This window comes from Stenella coeruleoalba (genome assembly GCF_951394435.1).
Source record: "Stenella coeruleoalba genome assembly, chromosome: 5".
NCBI lineage: Eukaryota > Metazoa > Chordata > Mammalia > Artiodactyla > Delphinidae > Stenella > Stenella coeruleoalba.
Window position 1 is genome coordinate 49,025,402 of NC_137150.1, and position 20,290 is coordinate 49,045,691.

General features: G+C 36.0%; 1 protein-coding gene across 4 annotated transcripts in view; it reads left to right on the top strand.

Moving 5' to 3' along the window:
- SKIL (SKI like proto-oncogene) overlaps positions 1-6,598 on the top strand; it is a 33,770-nt gene extending 27,172 nt beyond the window's left edge. For 3 of the 4 annotated variants that reach the window (XM_079921293.1, XM_079921294.1, XM_079921292.1), the window contains exons 5-7: positions 535-776; positions 1,071-1,295; positions 1,958-6,598. In XM_079921293.1, the coding sequence (XP_079777419.1) occupies positions 535-776; positions 1,071-1,295; positions 1,958-2,116 (626 nt within the window). In that variant the 3' untranslated portion in view covers positions 2,117-6,598. The remainder of the gene's footprint in view (positions 1-534; positions 777-1,070; positions 1,296-1,957) is intronic. The other variant, XM_079921295.1, reaches the window with a different exon arrangement.
- The last annotated feature ends 13,692 nt before the right edge of the window (positions 6,599-20,290 follow it).

Here is a 20,290-nt window from a genome sequence, read left to right on the forward strand (position 1 = left end):
TGGGAAATCCAAGATCAAGGCACTAGCAGATTTGGTCTGGCAAGGGCTTGCTTGCTTCCTGGTTCATAGATGGCCATCTTCTCACTGTGTACTCAAATGGTGGGAGAGCTCTCCGGAGTCTCTTTTATAGGGGCATAAATCCCATCAATGGGGGCTCTACCGTTATGACCTAATTACCTCCTGAAAGCCCCATTTCCCAATACCATTGCATTGGGGGGCTAGGATTTCAACATATGAATTTTGGAGGTCACTGACATTCAGATCATGATATCATCTTAACAATATTAAGTCTTCCAATCCATAAACATGGGATGGCTTTCCATTTATTTGGGTCTTTTATTTCTTTCAATAATGTTTTGTAGTTTTCATTTTACAAGTTTTATACTATTTTGTTAAGTTTATCCCTAAGTATCTTATTATTTTTTATTTCATTTGTAAATGAAATTGTTTTCTTAATTTCATTTATGGATTGTTCTAGTGACATTTTAACAGAGTGATATTCATACTCTGTTACTTCATTTTTGCCTTTCAAAGATCCATCAGTCTCGAATAATTCTACAAGCAAAAAGAAACCTGAGCCTACCACTTGCAACTTAGCCAGAGACACAGGCAAGGCAGGAACTGACCGTGATGCTGCAGCTTCATCGCCACTTCTTGTCAAAGATGTTATTTGTGAGGATGATAAGGGAAAAATCATGGAAGAAGTAATGAGAACTTATGTAAAACAACAGGAAAAACTGAACTCAATTTTGCAGAAGAAGCAACAACTTCAGATGGTAAAATTGTTATCTAAATGATAGTCCATTGTGAAAAGATACTTTTGCATATTCTTAAGGAAAGTCAAGATGAGATGCTATAAATGTATTTAAGATTATTCAGTTTTACATTTATAAGAAAGATTAATATACTTTAAAATTCTTAGAGAAGATAGTTTTCAAGATAATTACTTATGTATAGAATTGATATGACAGCTGAATTTTAGATATTTTCTGTCCTGTTTTTTCCTGACTTGAAAATTCTAATATGATGGAAATAAAGTAAAAATTATATTGTGATTCTTTAAATTACAGGAAGTTGAAATGTTGAGTAGTTCAAAAGCTATGAAGGAACTCACTGAAGAACAGCAGAATTTACAGAAAGAGCTTGAATCTTTGCAGAATGAACATGCTCAAAGAATGGAAGAATTTTATGTTGAACAGAAAGACTTAGAGAAAAAATTAGAGCAGGTAATGAAGCAAAAATGTACCTGTGACTCAAATTTAGAGAAAGATAAAGAGGCTGAATATGCAGCACAGGTAAGAATTACAGTTTGTATAGTGTTGCCCTTTCAATGTGGAAATTGAAGCCGTTATTTTAATTTCATTAAAGAAATTACTTTATGTTAAGCTCATTTCATTTAGACTAGATTTCAAAATAGACAGTTCTGTTAAACACAACTTTATATCATCCAAGATGATTTTTTGACCTTGATTACTTTATTACTTTAAACTTATCAGGTTTCTGTAGTTTAGTTGTCCAAATTGCTAATCTCTAGCTATCTGAATATCAGAGGTTATGTTATTTTAATGTAGTATATGGGCTTTCAAATCAACGAATTAACAAACATGAACTGTTGCCCACTGTGTTCACAGCACTTGGGCAAAATTGAATAGTAGCTCACAACTTGGGGAAGATGAACAAATAACTCTTAACCTGAGCCAGCTGTGATGAGAGGTATACTGAAGTGTAGGGCATAATGAAAGTGTTCTGGGTGTTCAGTTCTCTTGACCTTTTGTTTCACCCTCATTTTAAGGTCATGTCAAAGTCTGATTAATAGTATTAGGTATTCAAGAGATGCATGCATGAAATAGTTCATTTTTGTAATAAGTAATTTGAAAGTAGGTCTTTGCCATGATGTGAGGAGTAAGTGGAAAAACAACACTGAATGAAAACTGACACAGTCTTCTAAATCACACAGCTGGCAGAACTGAGACAGAGATTGGACCATGCTGAGGCTGATAGGCAAGAACTCCAGGATGAACTCAGACAGGAACGAGAGGCAAGACAGAAGTTAGAGATGATGATAAAAGAGCTAAAGCTGCAAATTTTGAAATCATCGAAGACTGCTAAAGAATAGAAACCTTTAAATAGATTCATCTGTGTGTTCCCAACAGGGTTTATTTTTGTTTGTTTGTTTATTTGCTTTGGTAATTGAATTCTGAACAATTTATCTGCATGAAAATAACTAGGCATTGTATCCATTTGTAGATCAGAGAAAGTGAAGAGATTATATATTAGTATATAAATTTTTACATTTTCCAAATGAATGAAAATGTATGTTTCTTTGTACTTTTTTTTCAACCAGCTTAGTAACAATACTTTACGGTTTCAACTATTACATAATCTGCCTATATTTCTAATGCAATTTAGCAGTTGCATACTTTTTAAAAGCTGCATTGTGTGATGGAAAATAGTTTTGATCAATTTTGTTATCCATATTTTAGATTCAATTTTAGATACAATGGTGGCTTCATATTTCATATATAGAGCTACTCAAGGGGTTGAATCTCCATTTTTTTTCATGAACACAATCTCCTTTCTAAGTTAATACAGTATACTCATTATTATAATCAAAATCTGCTTTTATTTTGTTCATATTGTTGAATTTCCACCAGTTCTCCTCTATTTAATGTCTCCTAAGACATTTTGTCAATAGAGGAATTTCATTGTTGAGGTTATAGCACACCCCATGGGGAAGGATAACATGCTTTCTTATACACTGCTGCTAAACACAAGAAGCGGTTATAATTAGATTTTCTGTTTAAATGTGGTTATGTTTAGAAAAAAAATTTTATGCAGCAACTTTAGAAGAGGGAATAAAATGTAATAATTTTTGAACTTTTGTTTATGTTGTTAATAGTGGTGTGAAAATATTAATGTACTTGAGAAAAATTGATGTACATCAGTTCCCATACAATCCATAATCCTCCTGTACAGTTTTTGTATGTAGTTGTGGGTCTTCCTGAAACTTATATAATGGATTTGTCTTCCTTTAAATTGTAAAATATTAAACACTTTGAAGGTTATTTTGGACTTTTGTATGTTTAAATGTTAAGTCTTACCAAAATGTGCACGAATGGACCATTTTCAGTTACTATTTAATATCAAAATCAGGAATTTACAGTCAACTGGTAGTGTATGATAGGTTAATATAGGGAAGTTTAGTTATCTGCTACTAAAAGGTTTTTAGATAATTTTTAGAAGACAGGAATTCCATAGTTTGGGGGAGGGGCAACTTCTTCTGCACTTTTCTTTTTTTTTTTGCACAGAAAATCCTGTCATTCTTTAATGGCAAATTTCATATTAGTTAATTCTTGGCTTAAAAGATACTAGGTAAAATTCTTAGTATGCATTTTTTAAAGAAAGTTTCCTGAAGCTACCATTAATTGACATTATTATCCCATGAATTTTATGTTTATGTTCTCGTGTAAGGTACTGTATGAAATTAACTTGAGAGCTAAGTTTATTTTTTAAATATATCAGCTAAGGTTAAGATTATTTACTATTCCCATCTTAGTTGATAGATACTTGGTATAGAACTTCAAAAATAAGTAGGTTATCATTTAACCAGTTATTTTCATATTTTGTTTAATGGTACTTATATATCCTAAAAGAATTTTTGTACTTCCCAATACTAGAGTATGGTCTAAATGTGTATTTTCTATTTTCCATTTAACTTCGACTATATTAAACCTGCAATTAATTTGTTGATTCTTGTTCCTCCTTAAGGAGGAACACATGTTAAAATGACATATAGGAACAAATATTAAAAGTGACATATCCTCCTAATACCGTTTCTTTATCTGGAGAAAGAAAAATCACAAATACATTTTATGATACCGTTTCATTTTAGTTGTGTGTTAGTTGTGTCACAGCTAAGCTTTTTGGGACATATAATTCAGGCCCCTATAATTTCATTTATTTTTCTAATTCATTCAAAATCTACTTATGTTACTTAGTTAAATGGTAAGCTTACTTAAGTTTCAACTCAAAACTTCTAAAACAAATTGCTTAATCTTTGAAATATGTTATTTAAAAATTCTAAGCAATGCTTCATCACCTTTAAATTATCATAAACTCTTAATGTAGAGTTGAGTAAAGAACTATTTTTTCTAGTTCTTCACATAAGGGAAACTTGCCACATGAAATTGTAGTCTTCATTTTCCAGAAGATACACTGATGTGCCATCAGTTTCTGTCTAACTTCTTTGAAAATGTTTTTTTAGTCAATTGTAAATAGTATGCCTATTATAGTTAAAAGTAATTTCAAGTTAAACTGTACAACGTAGCTTGAAAATATAGAGACTTTGTAATACTCTACAAGTGGCCTCTGCTAAAATATCCATATAATTATTCTATTTTTGCATGCTCATTTTGTGTGTTGGTTGCTAGCTTAAAGTTTGTTTCAGTGTTAGTTTTTGTGTGCCAATTCATCAGGCAAGCGGATTTTCCCTCAGACGTCATAATATTTTTCTTTTTAGGAAAAATATAAAAATATTTACTTTAAAAAGCTGCATTAAAGGAACAGCCTATCAAAAGTGCTAGAGCATCTTTAAAAGGAAGAAAAGATAGAATGTTAGTTTACTGGGTGATGAGTAATGTTTAATTTGGGTGATGATGGTTTCTATACTCTAAACTTTATGAGAAAAAGGTACCAAATCTATAGTAAATGTAAAACCTGCTGTCATTGAGGAAGCTCTAAACAACCCTTATTTCACAAATGCAACTTTTAACACTAGGAAAGGCTTTGACCAACAATGTAAGTTTGGCTTGTGCTTTAGTTTTGTAAAGCATATTCTTTTGCTTGAATTTCTGTGTCCAGGAGTCAGGATGTTTTATGGTTCTTGAACTAATTTTATAACATATTTAATATATTACCAGTTGAGCTATAAAATCATTTGTACATATTGAATTGAAAACCAGTTACTAAAGTAGGTGTAATAGACTGAGTACAATGATACTTGCAGGTTATCCATATATTTTAGAAGACATGACAGAACAACCATTTTATTTGCACATCTATGGCTTCTGTTTGAAGGAAAGTAAAATGATAAAGAAACTTGAGTAATATGAAACATGCTCAAGGTTATTTCCCTAAATGTAATAGGAAAGCTGGTGCTGAAGGTTTTTGATCAGTTTCTAAAATTTTCTTCTCAATGACTTACTTTTGATTGCTTAGGGAAGAATCCTCATTTTTATTTGCTCTTACACATTTAAGCTGCACGACAGGATATTAAAAATTAATGGAATGAAAAGTTGTGCTCACACTGTACATCTGTTTCTGTGCTTGAAACTACTTGTTAGTTTTTATTGAGCTGCCAGCAATAAGGGACACATTACTGCTGTATTATACATTGTGGGGTTGAATAACTTAAACAGCTTAAAATTTTTTTCTATGTAAGACACTTAAGAATTTCCATTATTGGAAGAAATTTGTATGGGTATTCAATATTGCGTCTTGTTTAAAAGGACAGTCTTTTTTTTTTATTTTGTAAAATCTTTCCATTTTAATTGGCTTCTAAACTATAATACATAATGCAATTTTGAGCCTGTTTTTTAGTGATAGAATTAAATGTCTTATATAGTGCTACTGTGTTTGAATTAAAGTGAACAAATGTAAAAACCGAAATTTTAAAAATTAAGCCCAGAAAACAAAATAGTGTATTAAGTTAGTTGAATGTAAGAGAAATTCGTAAGATTTTTTTTTCTTCAATATAAATACCTCACTTGAAAATAAAGCACAGCATACTTAAAGTAGTTCTAGTAAAAAAAAAAAAAAATCCTACTAAAAGAATTGCTAAATCTTGAACAACTCTTGGGGAATTATAGTTTGGGAGAAATAAAATATACTTGCTTTTAACCACCCTGTTAGAAGTATTTATTTGTCCTGATAATTTTAAGCCAACACAGTAGTCTTAAAGTATTTCTGAAGTTCTAATCTGTGAAGGCAGTAAATGAAAGATCTGTTGTGCAACTGTTGAAACAAATTGTTGACTACATTGACCATAATTCAATTTAAAATCTTGCCAATGATGTACAGTTTTATGGTTAAAATTGCTGTGGTTGGTTGTATTACGTGACACACAAAACTGTCCTCTACCTCACGTGAAATAAATATTTTATATGGTTTTACTATAAAACAAGACTCATCTATCTGGTCACTTAGTTTACAAATTTTGAATTATATTTATTGAAACATGACATACTGTGCTCTTAGCTTATACCTCAACTGTATTTTGTGCTGTTCTCCATTTTCATGCCTTGTAAATAACTTGTATAGATTGTGGATTAAATTCCAAATAAAAACTTTTAATGCCAATGAAATTGATTCAAGCTTTCTTGGTATCCTGTGTGAGTTCAATGTTCTTGTTTCTTAAAATTGACATTTTCTCCTTTTGTTTCTTTAAAGTCTATTCATTACATAGCAAATAACTAACTTGAGAAACTTTTTTTTTTTAATTGTAAAATGTGAAATTTTATGTAATATGTGATGAACATAGCATTTTGTGATTATTCTCTTTCAAGATACTTGGACTCTTGCTTTAACATCTTTTCCTCACCTCCACTTCTGGTATTAGTTGTCAATTACTGCATAACAAACTATTCTAAAATCTAGCAGCTTAAAACAACATATCTCACACAGTATCTGAGGGTCAGAAATCCAAGAGCAGTTTAGTTGAATGTGATGGCTCGAGAGCTGTTAGAAAGGTGCTTTTATGATGTTACCTGTGGCTGAAGTCATATGAGAGCTTGACAGCTGTTGGATCTGCTTCCCAGCTCACTCAGGGCTATTGACAGGCAGTCAGTTCCCCACTGTATGGACCTGTTCATGGAGCTCTTCACAGCATGGTGGATGGCTTCCCCCAAATGAGTGATCCAAAGGAGAGAGTGATGCCACAATTTGTTTGATGACCTGGACTCTTAAGTCATATACTGTTACTTTTGCCTTGTACTATTTGTTAGAAGTCAGTCACTAAGTCCAGCCCATACTCAGTCGGAGGAGATTATACAAGGGAATGAATCCCAGGAGGCAAGGATTATTGGGGGATATCTTAGAGTCTGGTTACCATATCCTCCAAACTTTTTTTGTGTGTGGCAAAATGTACATATAAAATTTACCATTTTAACCATTTAAGGTGTGTGTATAATTCAGTGGCATTAAGTATATTCAAAATGTTGTGTAATTATCACCACTAGATCCAGAACTTTTTCACTATCCCAAACAGAAGCTCTGTGCCTATTAAACAATAACTCCCTATTCCCCCTCCCTTCCTCCCTCCCTCCCTCCAGCCTTTGGTATCTTCTATTCTACTTCCTATCTCTATGAATTTGCCTATTCTAGGTACCTCATATAAGTGGAATCAAAATATTTGTCCTTCTGTGTCTGATTTAGCATTGTATTTCAATTAGCGTAATGTTTTCAAGGTACGTCCATGTTGTAGCACGTATCAATTTCATTCCTTTTTATGGCTGAATAATATGCCATTTTGTACATATACAACTGGAGAAATGCCTATCCAAGTTCTTTGCCCATTTTTAAGTTGGGTTGTTTGTTTTTTGTTGTTGAGTGGTAGCACTTCTTTATATGTTCTAGATATTAATCCCTTATCAGATATATGATTTGCAAATATTTTCTCCCATTCTTTAGGTTGTCTTTACACTCTTAATAATGTCCTTTGATACACAAAAGTTTTAAGTTTTGATCAAGTCCAGCTTTTCTATTTTTTCTTTTGTTGTCTGTACTTTTAGTGCTATATCCAAGAAATCATTGCCAAATCCAATGTCATGAAGATTTCCCCCTGTATTTTCTTCTACGAGTTTTATAGTTTTAGCTCTTACTGGAATTGTTTTCTTAGTTTCTATTTCAGATTGTTCATTGCCAGTGTGTAGAAAATGCAGTTGATTTTTGGTGTTGATTTTGTATCCTGGGACTTTGCTAAATTTATTTATTAGCTCTAACAGTTTTTGTGTGTGGAATCTAGGGTTTTCTGTGTATAAGATCACATCACTTGTGAATAGAGATAATTTTACTTCTTCCTTTCCAATTTGGATGCGTTTGTTTCTTTTTCTTGCCTAATTGCTCTAGCTAGAACCTCCAATGCTATGCTGAATAGAAGTGGTTAAAGCAGGCATCCTTGTTTTGTTCTCAGAGGGAAAGCTTTCAGTCTTTTATCTTTGAGTATGATATTAGCTGTGGTTTTTTCATATATGGCCTATTTATTATGTTTAAGAAGTTCCCTTTTATACCTAGTTTACTGAGTGTTTTTTTCTTTTATCATGAAAGGGTGTTGAATTTTGTCAAATGCCTTTTCTGTATCAGTTGAGATGATAATGTAGTTTTTTCCCTTCATTTCATTGCTGTGATATATTACATTGCTTAGTTTTCATAAGTTGAAATTTCTTTTGCATTCCAAGAATAAATCTCACTTGCTCATGGTGTATAATCCTTTTCATATGCTGTTATTTATTTATTTGAAATAATTTGACATATAACATTCTATAAATTTAAGGTGTACATGTTCATTTCATACATTTATATATAGTCTAATATGCTGAATTTGATTTGCTAGGGTTTTGTTGAGGATGTTTGCAGCAATATTCATAAGGGATACTGGTCTGTAGTTTTTTGTTTTTTGTTATTTTGTAGTGTCTTTGTTGTTGTTATTAGGTTAATCCTGCTTCTTAGAATGAACTAGAAAGTGTTCTTTCTTGGTTTGATTGTTTTGGAAGAGTTTGAGAAGGATCGATGTTAATTCTTTCAACATTTGGTAGAATTCACCACTGAAACCATCTGGTTCTGGGCTTTGCTCTGTTGGGAGGTTTTTGATTGCCGATTTAATCTCCGTACTAGTTATATAGGTTTACCTATTCCCTATTTCTTCATGAGTTGCTTTTCGTAGATTGTATATTTCTAGGAATTTATCAATTTCATCTAGGTTATCTAATTTGATGGCATACAATTGTTCACAGTATTCTCAAAATCCTTTTTATTTCTTTTTTTTTTTTTTTTTTTTTTTTTTGCTGTACATGGGCGCTCCGCGGCATGTGGGATCCTCCCGGACTGGGACACGAACCTGTGTCCCCTGCATCGGCAGGCAGACCCTCAACCACTGCGCCACCAGGGAAGCCCGAGATCTTTTTTAATGGATGCCTTTAAAGCTATAAATTTCCATCTTAGAAAATAAAAAGTAGTTACAAACCAAAACTGCAATAATTCTGGCTTTTATATTTGCCTATGTATTCACCTTTACTGGAGATCTTTATTTCTTCTTACTTCTTCAAGTTATTGTCTAGTGTCCTTTTGTTTCAATCTAAAGGATTCCTTTTAACATTTCTTGTAGGGCTGGTCTAGCGGTAGTCAGCTTTTGTTGATCTGGGAATGTCCTAACTTCTCCCTCATTTTGGAAGGACAGATTTGCCAGATAAAAATTTGTTGGTTGAAAGTTTTTTCTTCTGACATTTTACATCATTCCACTGACTTCTAGTGTCCAAGGTTTCTTCTGAGTAGTCAGCTAGTAAATCTTATTGAGGATTCCTTATTTGTGATGTCACTTTTCTCTTGCTGCTTTCAAGATTCTCTCTTTGATTTTGTCTCTCAACAGTTTGATTATAATGTGTCAGTTTATCTTATGTGCAATATATTAAGCTTCTTAGATTTGTAGATTTAAGCATTTCATCATATCTGCAAGGTTTTCAGACATTATTTCTTCAAATAATCTCTTTGCCCCTTTCTTTCTTCTTCTAGGACACCCCCATAATGCTTCAGAATTTCTTTGGTTTATTTTTATAATTTCTATCTCTTTATTAATGTTCTTATTTTGTTCATAAAATGTTTTCCTGATTTCTTTGTCCAGATTTTCCTTTAGCTTTTTGAGTATATTTAATACAGTTGTTTTGAAGTTTTTCTCTCGCTAGTCCAATGTCTGTGCTTTTTCAACGGTGGTTTCTATCAATTTGATCCTTGGATGGATTATATTTTTCACTTTTTTTTGTATGCCTTGTGATTTTTTTGTTGTTGAAAGTTGAGCATCTGGCAATTATAATGCGGTAATTCTGGAAATCAGATTTTCCTTCTTCCCCAAGGTTTGCTTTTTCTTTTTTTAAATTATTACTGCTGTAGGCTGTGGTAGTGCACGTGCTTTGAGATTTTTCCACACTATTTTGCAAAGACTATTCCTTATTGTGTGTGGTCATGGACGTGTCCCTTTAGCTCATGTTCAGCTAATGTTTTGACATTTCCTTGAATGTCAGGAGTTAAAAAACAAGACAACAACAAAAACTCACAAAAAATTTTAAAAAGAAGCAGAAAAACAAAGAAATCCAACTACTTCTCACAGTCTCTGCATCTTGGCTCTATGTTAAAACACTCCTTCAAATACTCCAGTAGGCTTTCTCTGATCCTAGGAATCAGCCCAAAGTGAAAACTTAAGGCCTTTTCAGGTCTTCCTGGGTATGCAGCTTGCCTGGGCATGTGTGTAGCTTTCTAAATTCCCCCTATAGACAGCTGCTTTTGAATGTCCTAATTTCCCAAAGAATCTCATCCTAACTCATCCTCCAGTTCTTAGACAATCTATCAGTTGTTTACACCTGTAATCTTTTTTTTTCTTCTTCTATTTTTTTGGCCGTGTGGCATGTGGGATCTTAGTTCCCTGACCAGGGATGAACCCACACTCCCCGCAATGGAAGTGCATTGTCTTAACCACTGGACCGCCAGGAAAGTTCCTATACCTGTAATCTTTTGTCCCAGGCATCTGTGAGTCTGTAGTCCACCTTGCATCTTTTACAAGCAGTGCCCACTGCTTTTTCCAAGTTCCAAGTTAGGCAAATTGAAGATGAGAGTCTTGTGTCGGTAGTTCATGTATACTCCAGAGATGTCAGAATAGATGTACATGATGCTTTTCAAATAAAGTCTCCTCTGTTCCCTGTTCAAGGGAGGGAACTGGGAACTGGGCTGCTGCTGCTTCAAGATCAAGACTGCTGCTGCACTGGGGTGGGAAGGTGAAAGGGTGAATAAAAATGCCCCCAAACTTCCCTATCATTTTGAAGATGGCTTTTTCTTGATTGGGTATTTGTTTTGTTGCTATAAACCTTTGACTATTTTTCAGAGCATCAACAAAGTTGGTCCTGACATTTTCTTCTCTCTCTCTCTCTCTTTTTGGATGTTTCTGTGGAAACATTATCAGTGTTTATCCAATATCAAACATAATGGAGTTTCCTAGTTCATCATTTGTCTTACCACTCTTTTATTTAGCCCCAGTCTTTTTATAACCTGATCTTGCAAGTGATATACCATCACTTCTGTCATGTGCTATTGCTCATTCACTTCTGTCATGTGCTATTGCTGGAACAATGTGGGAGGAACTACACAAGAGTGTGAATACCAGGAGGTGGGGATCACTGGGAGTCATCTTAGAGATTGCTTACCACAGCATAGGACAAGAACTTTCCTCTAAAGTGATGTTGGTTGAAACCACAGCGTTTATTTTATTTATTTTTTCCCTTTTTTTTTTGGCCATGCAGCTTGTGGGATCTTAGTTCCCCGACCAGAGATTGAACCCAGGACCCGGCAGTGAAAATTCAGAGTCCTAACCACTGAACTGATAGGGAATTCCCTACCACAGCATTTTAGACATTAAGCTAGAACTTTAGTTTGGAAAGCATTAAGAGAAGGTGTTTAGCTCAGATAACAATGATTACTGTTTGCCCTGGCCTGACACTGATACTCTACTAGATATTGGACTTAGGGGAATGAGTCAGACACAGCTTCTGCCTTTGAGGAACTCCCAGACAGCTGAACAGCTAATTTGAAAGCAGCATGACTCAGTCCTATACAGAGGGCTAGGGGAACCTGAGGGGTAGACTTCGCTCACCCTGGAGGGTGAGGGATGTTCCTGTTCCAAATGACACCTGGATGGAACTTAGAGAGATGTGAGCTGTGGCTGTGCTGGAAGGCATTCTAGGTAGAAGGATCTGCATGAGGATAAGTTGGAGGCTAGTAATGAATGCAATATTATTCTTGCTAAGAAAACAATCCACATGGTTAAATTAGAAACTAGACAGCATAGTGTGGGTAATTTATGTTTTGATAAAAGCATGCACAAGGTCTTATGGGACCCTTCAGAACTTCATAGGAAGAGGTAGGAAAGTCCTGTCGTAGGAGGTTCTTGGGCTAATTTTGGGTGACTGCTAAGTAGCTGGGTGGAGAGGTCACTTCTTGCAGAATGAAGGTGTAAAGCATAGGGGACCAGAAGGTGTGGTGTTCCGCTACGAGGTAAGTCCAAGGAGTTCATTATGATTGGTGTGGACATAGTGTGGGGTAGGGAGCTGCACGGTGGAGGGGATTTCACTTAATTGAAATGTAAGGGTTGTTGAGGGGTTTGTGTCATAAAGGGCCTTTGTGAGCCTATATCCTAAAGGGCTTGAACTACGTTCTGAAGGTAAAGAGGACTGCTGATGAGGTAGTCACATAATTATCAGGAGGGTCACATAGTGTATAGGGACTTGAGTACTCTTCGTAGACCCTTATAATAATGAATATTTAAAATTTTAAAAAATATTTTATTTTATTTATTTATTTTTTGGCTATGCTGTGTGGCTTGCGGGATCTTAGTTCCCAGACCAGGGATTGAACCCGTGCCCTGCTGCAGTGCAATGTGGAGTCCTAATCACTGGACCACCAGGGAATTCTCCCAAAATATTTTAAATTAAAAAATTAAACATTTTTTTCTCATCATAAAATCAACTCATGTTCATTATGGAAAATTGGAAAATGCCTAAAGAATAAAAGAGAGTAAAACCCCTCAATCTCACTACTCCAAGGAACGCTTGTTAATATTTCAGTGTATATTTTCCAAATATATTTATTTATATTTAAAAACTAGTCTCCAACTGTACAGGTATTTTGAAATAAAATTTAGCCATTTCCATTTTGAAATTAATATTTTATAACGTTATCATCTAGTTCTTAGTTGAACACTTCATTGAAATGTAAATTGAAAAAGTTAATTGAACACTTTCATAATAATTATTTTATTTTTTGTAGGTAACTAATACTGAATTTTATTTTTTAAAATTTTATTGAAGTATAGTTGATTTACAGTGTTGTGTTAGTTTCTGCTGTATAGCAAAGTGACTCAGTTAATACATGTATATATTCTTTTTCATATTCTTTTCCATTATGGTTTATCACAGGATATTGAATACAGTTCCCTGTGCCATACAGTAGGACCTTGTTGTTAATTCATCCTATATATACTAGTTTGCATCTGCTAATCCCAAACTCCCAATCCGTTCCTCTCCTAATACCCTCCCCCTTGGCAACCACAAGTCTGTTCTCTATGTCTGAGAGTCTGTTTCTCTTTTGTAGACAGGTTCATTTGTGTTGTATTTTAGATTCCACGTATAAGTGATATCATCATCATAATTTTTTAGATAGACTTTTAGAAGCTGGATCAAAGAACATGCATATTTTATTCTATTTGATATATATTGCTGAATTACTTTTGAAACGGGATTTATCAGTTGTGTTATTGGTATTTGGTGATGTTCATTCTTTGTGTTAGTTATTTTTATTGAATCACTTTTAAATAGCATTAATGAGAGCCTGTGAGAGCCCCCCAGTGGCCAAGCTAATTTCTGCAAAAATATTATCAGTTGATTAAAAAGGAATTGTATCTAGTTGTTAAATCTTAATGGCAAAAAGAGGGGAGTGGCTAGAAATATCTTAGCTGTTTTAAAAGCCTTATCCTATAGTTAGAGAAGAGGTGCAATTTGCTTTCCTTTCAAATTCTTGTTCATCAGACTACGAAATGTTTTGAATTTCACTGCTGTGTAATATGAAGGTTAATTTCAGGGTTTCCCTGGTAGTGCAGTGGTTAAGAATCCGCCTGCCAATGCAGGGGACACGGGCTTGAGCCCCAGTCTGGGAAGATCCCATATGTCGTGGAGCAACAACTTAGCGCCACAGTTACTAAGCCTGTGATCTAGAGCCCATGAGCCACAACTACTGAACCTGAGTGCCACAACTACTGAAGCCCGCACCCCTAGAGCCTGTGCTCCACAACAAGAGAAGCCGCCACAATGAGAAGCTCGCGCACCTCAACGAAGAGTGGCCCCCCTCTCTGCAACTAGAGAAAAGTCCGTGAGCAGCAATGAAGACCCAATGCAGCAAAAAATAAAATAAAAAATTTAAAGAAGATTATGCAATTTCAAACAGGTTTAATATCAACTGATTATTTTTGGTGTTAAAGCTAATATTTATTGAGTACTTACTATGTGTTAGTGCTCCAAGCATTTTACATGTAGCAATGCATTTAATTCTCATGGCTATTATGAAATAATTACTATTTTAAATACCATTTTACTGGCAGGAAATAGAATATTAGTTTCTAACCAGAGTTACTTATCAGAAAGTTTAAATAACTTGCCCAAGGCCACACAGCTAGTAAGTATTGGAGCCAAGATTCCAACCAGGGCCCTTAACCTCCCTGCTCTAATGTCTCCCTGGGACTTTGGTGTCCAAGAATGTTCCCATTCAGAATAATTTCATAAAATAGGATCTTTATTTATGTAAGAAACAAACAACAAAAACTATTAGTAAGATTGAGACATAAGCTTCTCTTCTAGCCATTTTTTTAATTGGAACAGTATAGTATTGATAACATAATCGATGACTTTATATTATATATTAAATGAGTAATGACACATGATAGTTTTCATCACTTTATAGTTCATATATTTTCAGTAAAAGACAAAGTTTGACAAATTGCTCTGTACTTTGTTGCCTTAGGTAGCTAAATGCAAACACCTGCTCTTTTTTTTTTCTTTTCTTTTTTTCTTTTTTTTTTTTTTTTGCAGTACGCAGGCCTCTCACTGTTGTGGCCTCTCCTGTTGCGGAGCACAGGTCGGACACGCAGGCTCAGTGGCCATGGCTCACGGGCCCAGCCACTCCGCGGCATGTGGGATCTTCGCAGACCGGGGCACAAACCCGTGTACCCTGCATCGGCAGGCGGACTCTCAACCACTGCACCACCAGGGAAGTCCCCTGCTCTTAATTTCTAAGCAAATTTAATAGTGTGGCTTTCTAGTTAATTTTCTTATTTTCCCTTTCCATACTTCCATACTTTATTACTATTATATTTTAGTAAGTGTGATCCCCAGTTAGAGCTAAAACAAAGGACTTTTACTGCTCTTCAGGAAGTATGATCTCATTGGTTGAATTAGAAGTGATTTCATCCAATGTATTCTGAAACTTCTGGTAGAGAAGCAGATAAATAGAATTGGCTGTTAGAAAGCAGAAGAGAGAAAACATTTTGGAAAGGACTCAAACCTTATACTCCAGGTACAAGCTTTTCATTATTTTGCTTTATCTCCAAGTGGACAAAGGGGAAATTTGGAATAAAATGGCTTCTGAAGGAACAGTATTTTAATTGCACCACGAAGGCCAAGAAATGGGACCGTGAAAATGCAAATTTTTCCTTAGTTGAATTTGAAATTCTAGATGGAAGTAATTTGTGAAGGTGCTGCTCTTCTCTTGATGGAGAAACCTTGACTGAGGCCAGCATCTCTTGATAATCAGAGATTTTCCTGCTTGAGACCCGAGTAGCACACATCCCGTCCTCCTACTGGAGAGAGTTCCACTTTAGGCCTTCACTCTGCCTCTTGCCCACTCCCTAGACCAGTTATAATCCCCATCTCCTGATTTCTTCTGCGCTGTCTTCAGATTCCCATCTGTCATGGACTGCATATTTGTGTCCTACCAAAATTCATATGTTGAAACCTAATCTCCAATGTGATGATGTTTGGAGTTGGGGTCTTTGGGAGGTGATTAAGTCATGAGGATGGAGCCTTCATTAATGGGATTAGTGCCCTTATAAAAAGAGACCCCAGAGAACTCTCTTGTGCCTTCCACCTTAAGAGGACACAGTGAGAAGACTGCTATCGGTGAACCAGGAGGAGGACTCTCACCTGACACGAATCTGCTAGTTGGTGTCCTGATCTTGGATTTATATAAGTTTCATGTGTATGACATCATATTTCTATTTCTGTATACCCTACAGCATGCTCCCCACCAAAAATTTAGTTTCTATCCATCACTACACAGTTGATTCCCTTTACCCATTTTGCCTTCCTTCTGCTTCTTCCCCTCTGATAATCACTACTCTATTCTCTACATGTTTGTTTTTGTTTGGTTTGTTCATTTATTTTGTTTGTTTGTTATATTCCACATATGAGGGAAATAATACAGTATTTGTCTCTCTGTCTGACGTATTTCGCTTAGCATAATACCCTCAAGGTCCATTCATGTTGTCACAAATGGCAAGGTGTCATCTTCTTTTATGGCTGAGTAGTATTTCACTGTATATATACCACATCTTTATCCATTCACCTGCTGATGGACACTTAGCTTGTTTCCATATCTTAGCTATTGTAAATGGCATTTCATTTTTTAAAGCTTATGTCTGACACATTATTTTACACTATGAATTGGTACTACAGTGTTTCTAAAAATGTGTGTGTATGTGGAATTTTTGCATTACCAAATAGCGAAATCCACCAGAGAAATTTCTCCTTTTAAAAAGGGGTCTTATTAAAAGTATTTTTAAATGAATAATCTCACTTAAGTAATTTCATATATGTCCTATGTTTTCATGTTTGGTTTCCTAAAGAGATACATTTTAATATATGAGGAAAGCTTTCACAAATAAGTGTACATTCCACTTGGATCTAATGATCACACATTTGGAATTTGCGGTTAATCATGTTTCCCTACGAGTCATAGGCTCCTTTACACAGAAAATGTTTTTACCAGCTATGCAATGATAAAAGACAACCACTAGTAGGCGCCGCGAGCCCACTCCTTTGGCCCAAGCTTTGCTTTCAATGTGGGCTTTCGATGCTTGTCAACAAATACATTTGCCAGTACGATATGCATTTGTACTCTAACTGAATCACACTTAGTTTGATTAACTACTTTTAGGTATAAATGACAGAAGAACAGTTAACCAGGCTGCTTCCTTTGTTCAGTACACATCTGGGGTTTAGGGCACTGACCATCTCTTCAATCCTCCCCTTTAAATATCTTCGAATAAGTTGAGGAACTTATGCTCAGACCATAGGAAAGACTCTTACATTTTTCATAATGGATAGAATATTGGACTTAGGGTCAGAAGACCTGGAATCAGATTTCAGCTATACCTTACCAGTTCTGTTACATACTATAGAAATGTGAAGAGATGGCATGGCAAAATTTTCTGGGAGAAAATTAACTGGAAAAACCTCCATCTGGGAGGTCTGGGGATCCATTGTTCTCACTTATCTGGGGTGACTGGACCCTGAGAGACTGCTTCTCACAACTGAAAGGGTACCTGGGACTGTGGTAGACCTGGAATGTCAGTTTATTAAGTTATGCTATGTAGGAAGGCAGATTCTAATGAAGAGGAGGGCTTGGGGAGTAGAGTCACAGCCAAAGAATGCAGATGATTTTAGGAAAAGTACGTTGGCCAAGATAGCTTGAGGGACTTCCCCACTTTACAGAGAGCCTTGCCAAAGGGACCGCACCCTCGGATTCTGCGGCCACCATGCCATTTCCATCTCCTGTGGATAGTGGAGGATTCTCACGGCCCTCTCTCTGCCTCTTGGTTCCCAGGTCTCTATTCTTCCATGGCTGCCCAACTTTCTTTTCAAGGGACACACTCTTTATTTATGGCTAATTCGTTCAAATAGGTTATATTTTGCTGGCCTCCCTTGAGTGGCCTTTTGTACATCTGTGCTGTGATCATTTAAACATTCATTTTAAGATTTTTTTCTCCCATTAATAGATAACAATAGCAATAACCTAATTATTTTAGTTTTAGTCTTTATCAAAGGCAACTCATATTTCCAATCGATCAATATTGCCTGTGAATAATACCAAAAGTAGCTAACATTTATGAGTGCCCATCAGTGCCGGGCACTGTGCTATGTACTTCGTAAAAGTTATCTCACTTAATCCTCACAATAACTGTATCGGGGCATCTGCTAGTCTCACTTTATAGATGAAAAACCTGAGAGTCGCATAGGATAAGGGACAGCTCAAGTAATCAAGTTGGAATATGAACTCAGGAAGTTCCATTCCAAGATCTTAACTTCACAACTCCGTCTACCAGTTAGAGCCTGAGTTCTGAAATCTGCCTTTACAGGTGCCTCTGTGTGTCTGTGAGAACTTTGGGTGATCTGGGCATTGTTGAATTATGATTGGTTGAATTTTTATTGTTAGAATGTCAAATGCTCATGGAGTCGCAAGAGTGCAGATTGCATAACTTCTCTTTAATGAATTGATGTTGCTTTGGGTTTTATGTTTTACTTCTTACAAAAGCTCTTTTTTATGTTATAAGGAAATATCTGAAAACATCCAGGTCAGTAGACCCTGGTGATGAAATGCCCCAAACACAATGACTCACTCAAAAAACGGACATATTCCTATAATATAGTATTTCTTACAAACAAAACTTGTATGAGTTCAAGGAGAACACAGAAGAGTACAAAAGCAAGGGTTCTGAATTATATATAAATATATGTGTATGCATGTATATATATATAAAATCATATTATATATATCATATATAATAGCAGCCCAGGTTCCCTGAGGCCTTACCTTGTACCAGACATTGGTTAAAGCTCAGTATGTATATTAACTCACATAATCATCAAGAAACCTATGAGTTAGGCACTATTTTAACCCTCATTTTACACATGAGAAAACTGAGGCCCGGAGAAGTGAGGTAACTTGAATCCACAGCTAGGAAATGGTGGAGACAGGATTCGAGGCCAGGCAGCCTGCATTCTTACCCACTGTGCTCTCCTGGGTGGTTATTGCAGCTTTTTAATTGACACTCATCTCTTACAGAGCCTTTTCTGTCTTGCAGTTGACTCCTTTGGGGTCTCCTTGAGGCAAGTCTTCTCTAGAAGACATGGTGATTTGCCCAGCAGAGATATGGGAAAGCTCACTACCTGTGACTTATGATCTATATCTTGGAGTGTTGAGTAGGAAGTCTTGTGCTTACTGAAATCCTTCTCATCTTTAAATCTCATGATTGTTGATAGAGGAATATAATAAGCCAAATGTATCAAAGGGAGTTAAAACTGTTTAATGTAAATATAGCCCAAGGACAACTTCTCTACATGATAGAAAAGTACATATAATAGGTCTTACTTGAATGCATGGAGAGAAGGTGGCTTGATGATGTTGATGACGGTGGTGATGATGATGATGATGATGATGACAGCTTACACTTGCAGAACACTCACTCTAGGCTAGGCAGTGTTCTCAGTGGAGTGCAGATACTAACTTATCTACAGTGAGCAGGAGCTGTCAGCCTAGCTTTTAATGTCAAAAATGAGACACGAGGGCTTCCCTGGTGGCGCAGTGGTTGAGAGTCCGCCTGCCGATGCAGGGGACACGGGTTCGTGCCCCGGTCTGGGAGGATCCCACATGCCGCGGAGCGGCTGGGCCCGTGAGCCATGGCCGCTGAGCCTGCGTGTCCGGAGCCTGTGCTCCGCAATGGGAGAGGCCACAACAGTGAGACGCCTGCGTACCGCAAAAAAAAAAAAAAAGAGAGAGAGAGACACGAGCCTTTTAGGAATTTTCAGAAAGTGACAATCAGGACAGGTTCCCAGGAATGGTTAGTGAGGTGGGATGCAGGCTACCCCTTCCTTGTTATGTGAACTTGGGCAACTTAGCCTCTCTCATGCTGTTTCTTCGTGAGTATTATGTGTAAAGAATCATTCCTACCATAAAGGGCTGCTAAGAGAATTAAATGAGATAATTTATAAAATATAAACGCATGCACATGGTACATGACAGCTGCATAAATGTGAGTTGCTACTGGTGTTGTTATCATTACTCTGGCCATGGCCACCTCTGATGATTTTTGACCACTGGCAAAGGATCATTTTCTTTCTACCAGTAACTATGGTATGCTGAATGCTTCAAGTCTGTTTCTTAGGGCAATTCTCAGCTCATCAGTTGCCATCCTGGGCTGACAATGGAATATTACTCAGCCATAGAAAGAAACGAAATTGAGTTATTTGTAGTGAGGTAGATGGACCTAGAGTCTGTCATACAGAGTGAAGTAAGTCCGAAAGAGAAAAACAAATACCGTATGCTAACACATATATATGGAATCTAAAAAAAAAAAAAAAAGGTACTGATGAACCTAGTGGCAGGGCAGGAATAAAGACACAGACATAGAGAATGGACTTGGGGGGGGAGG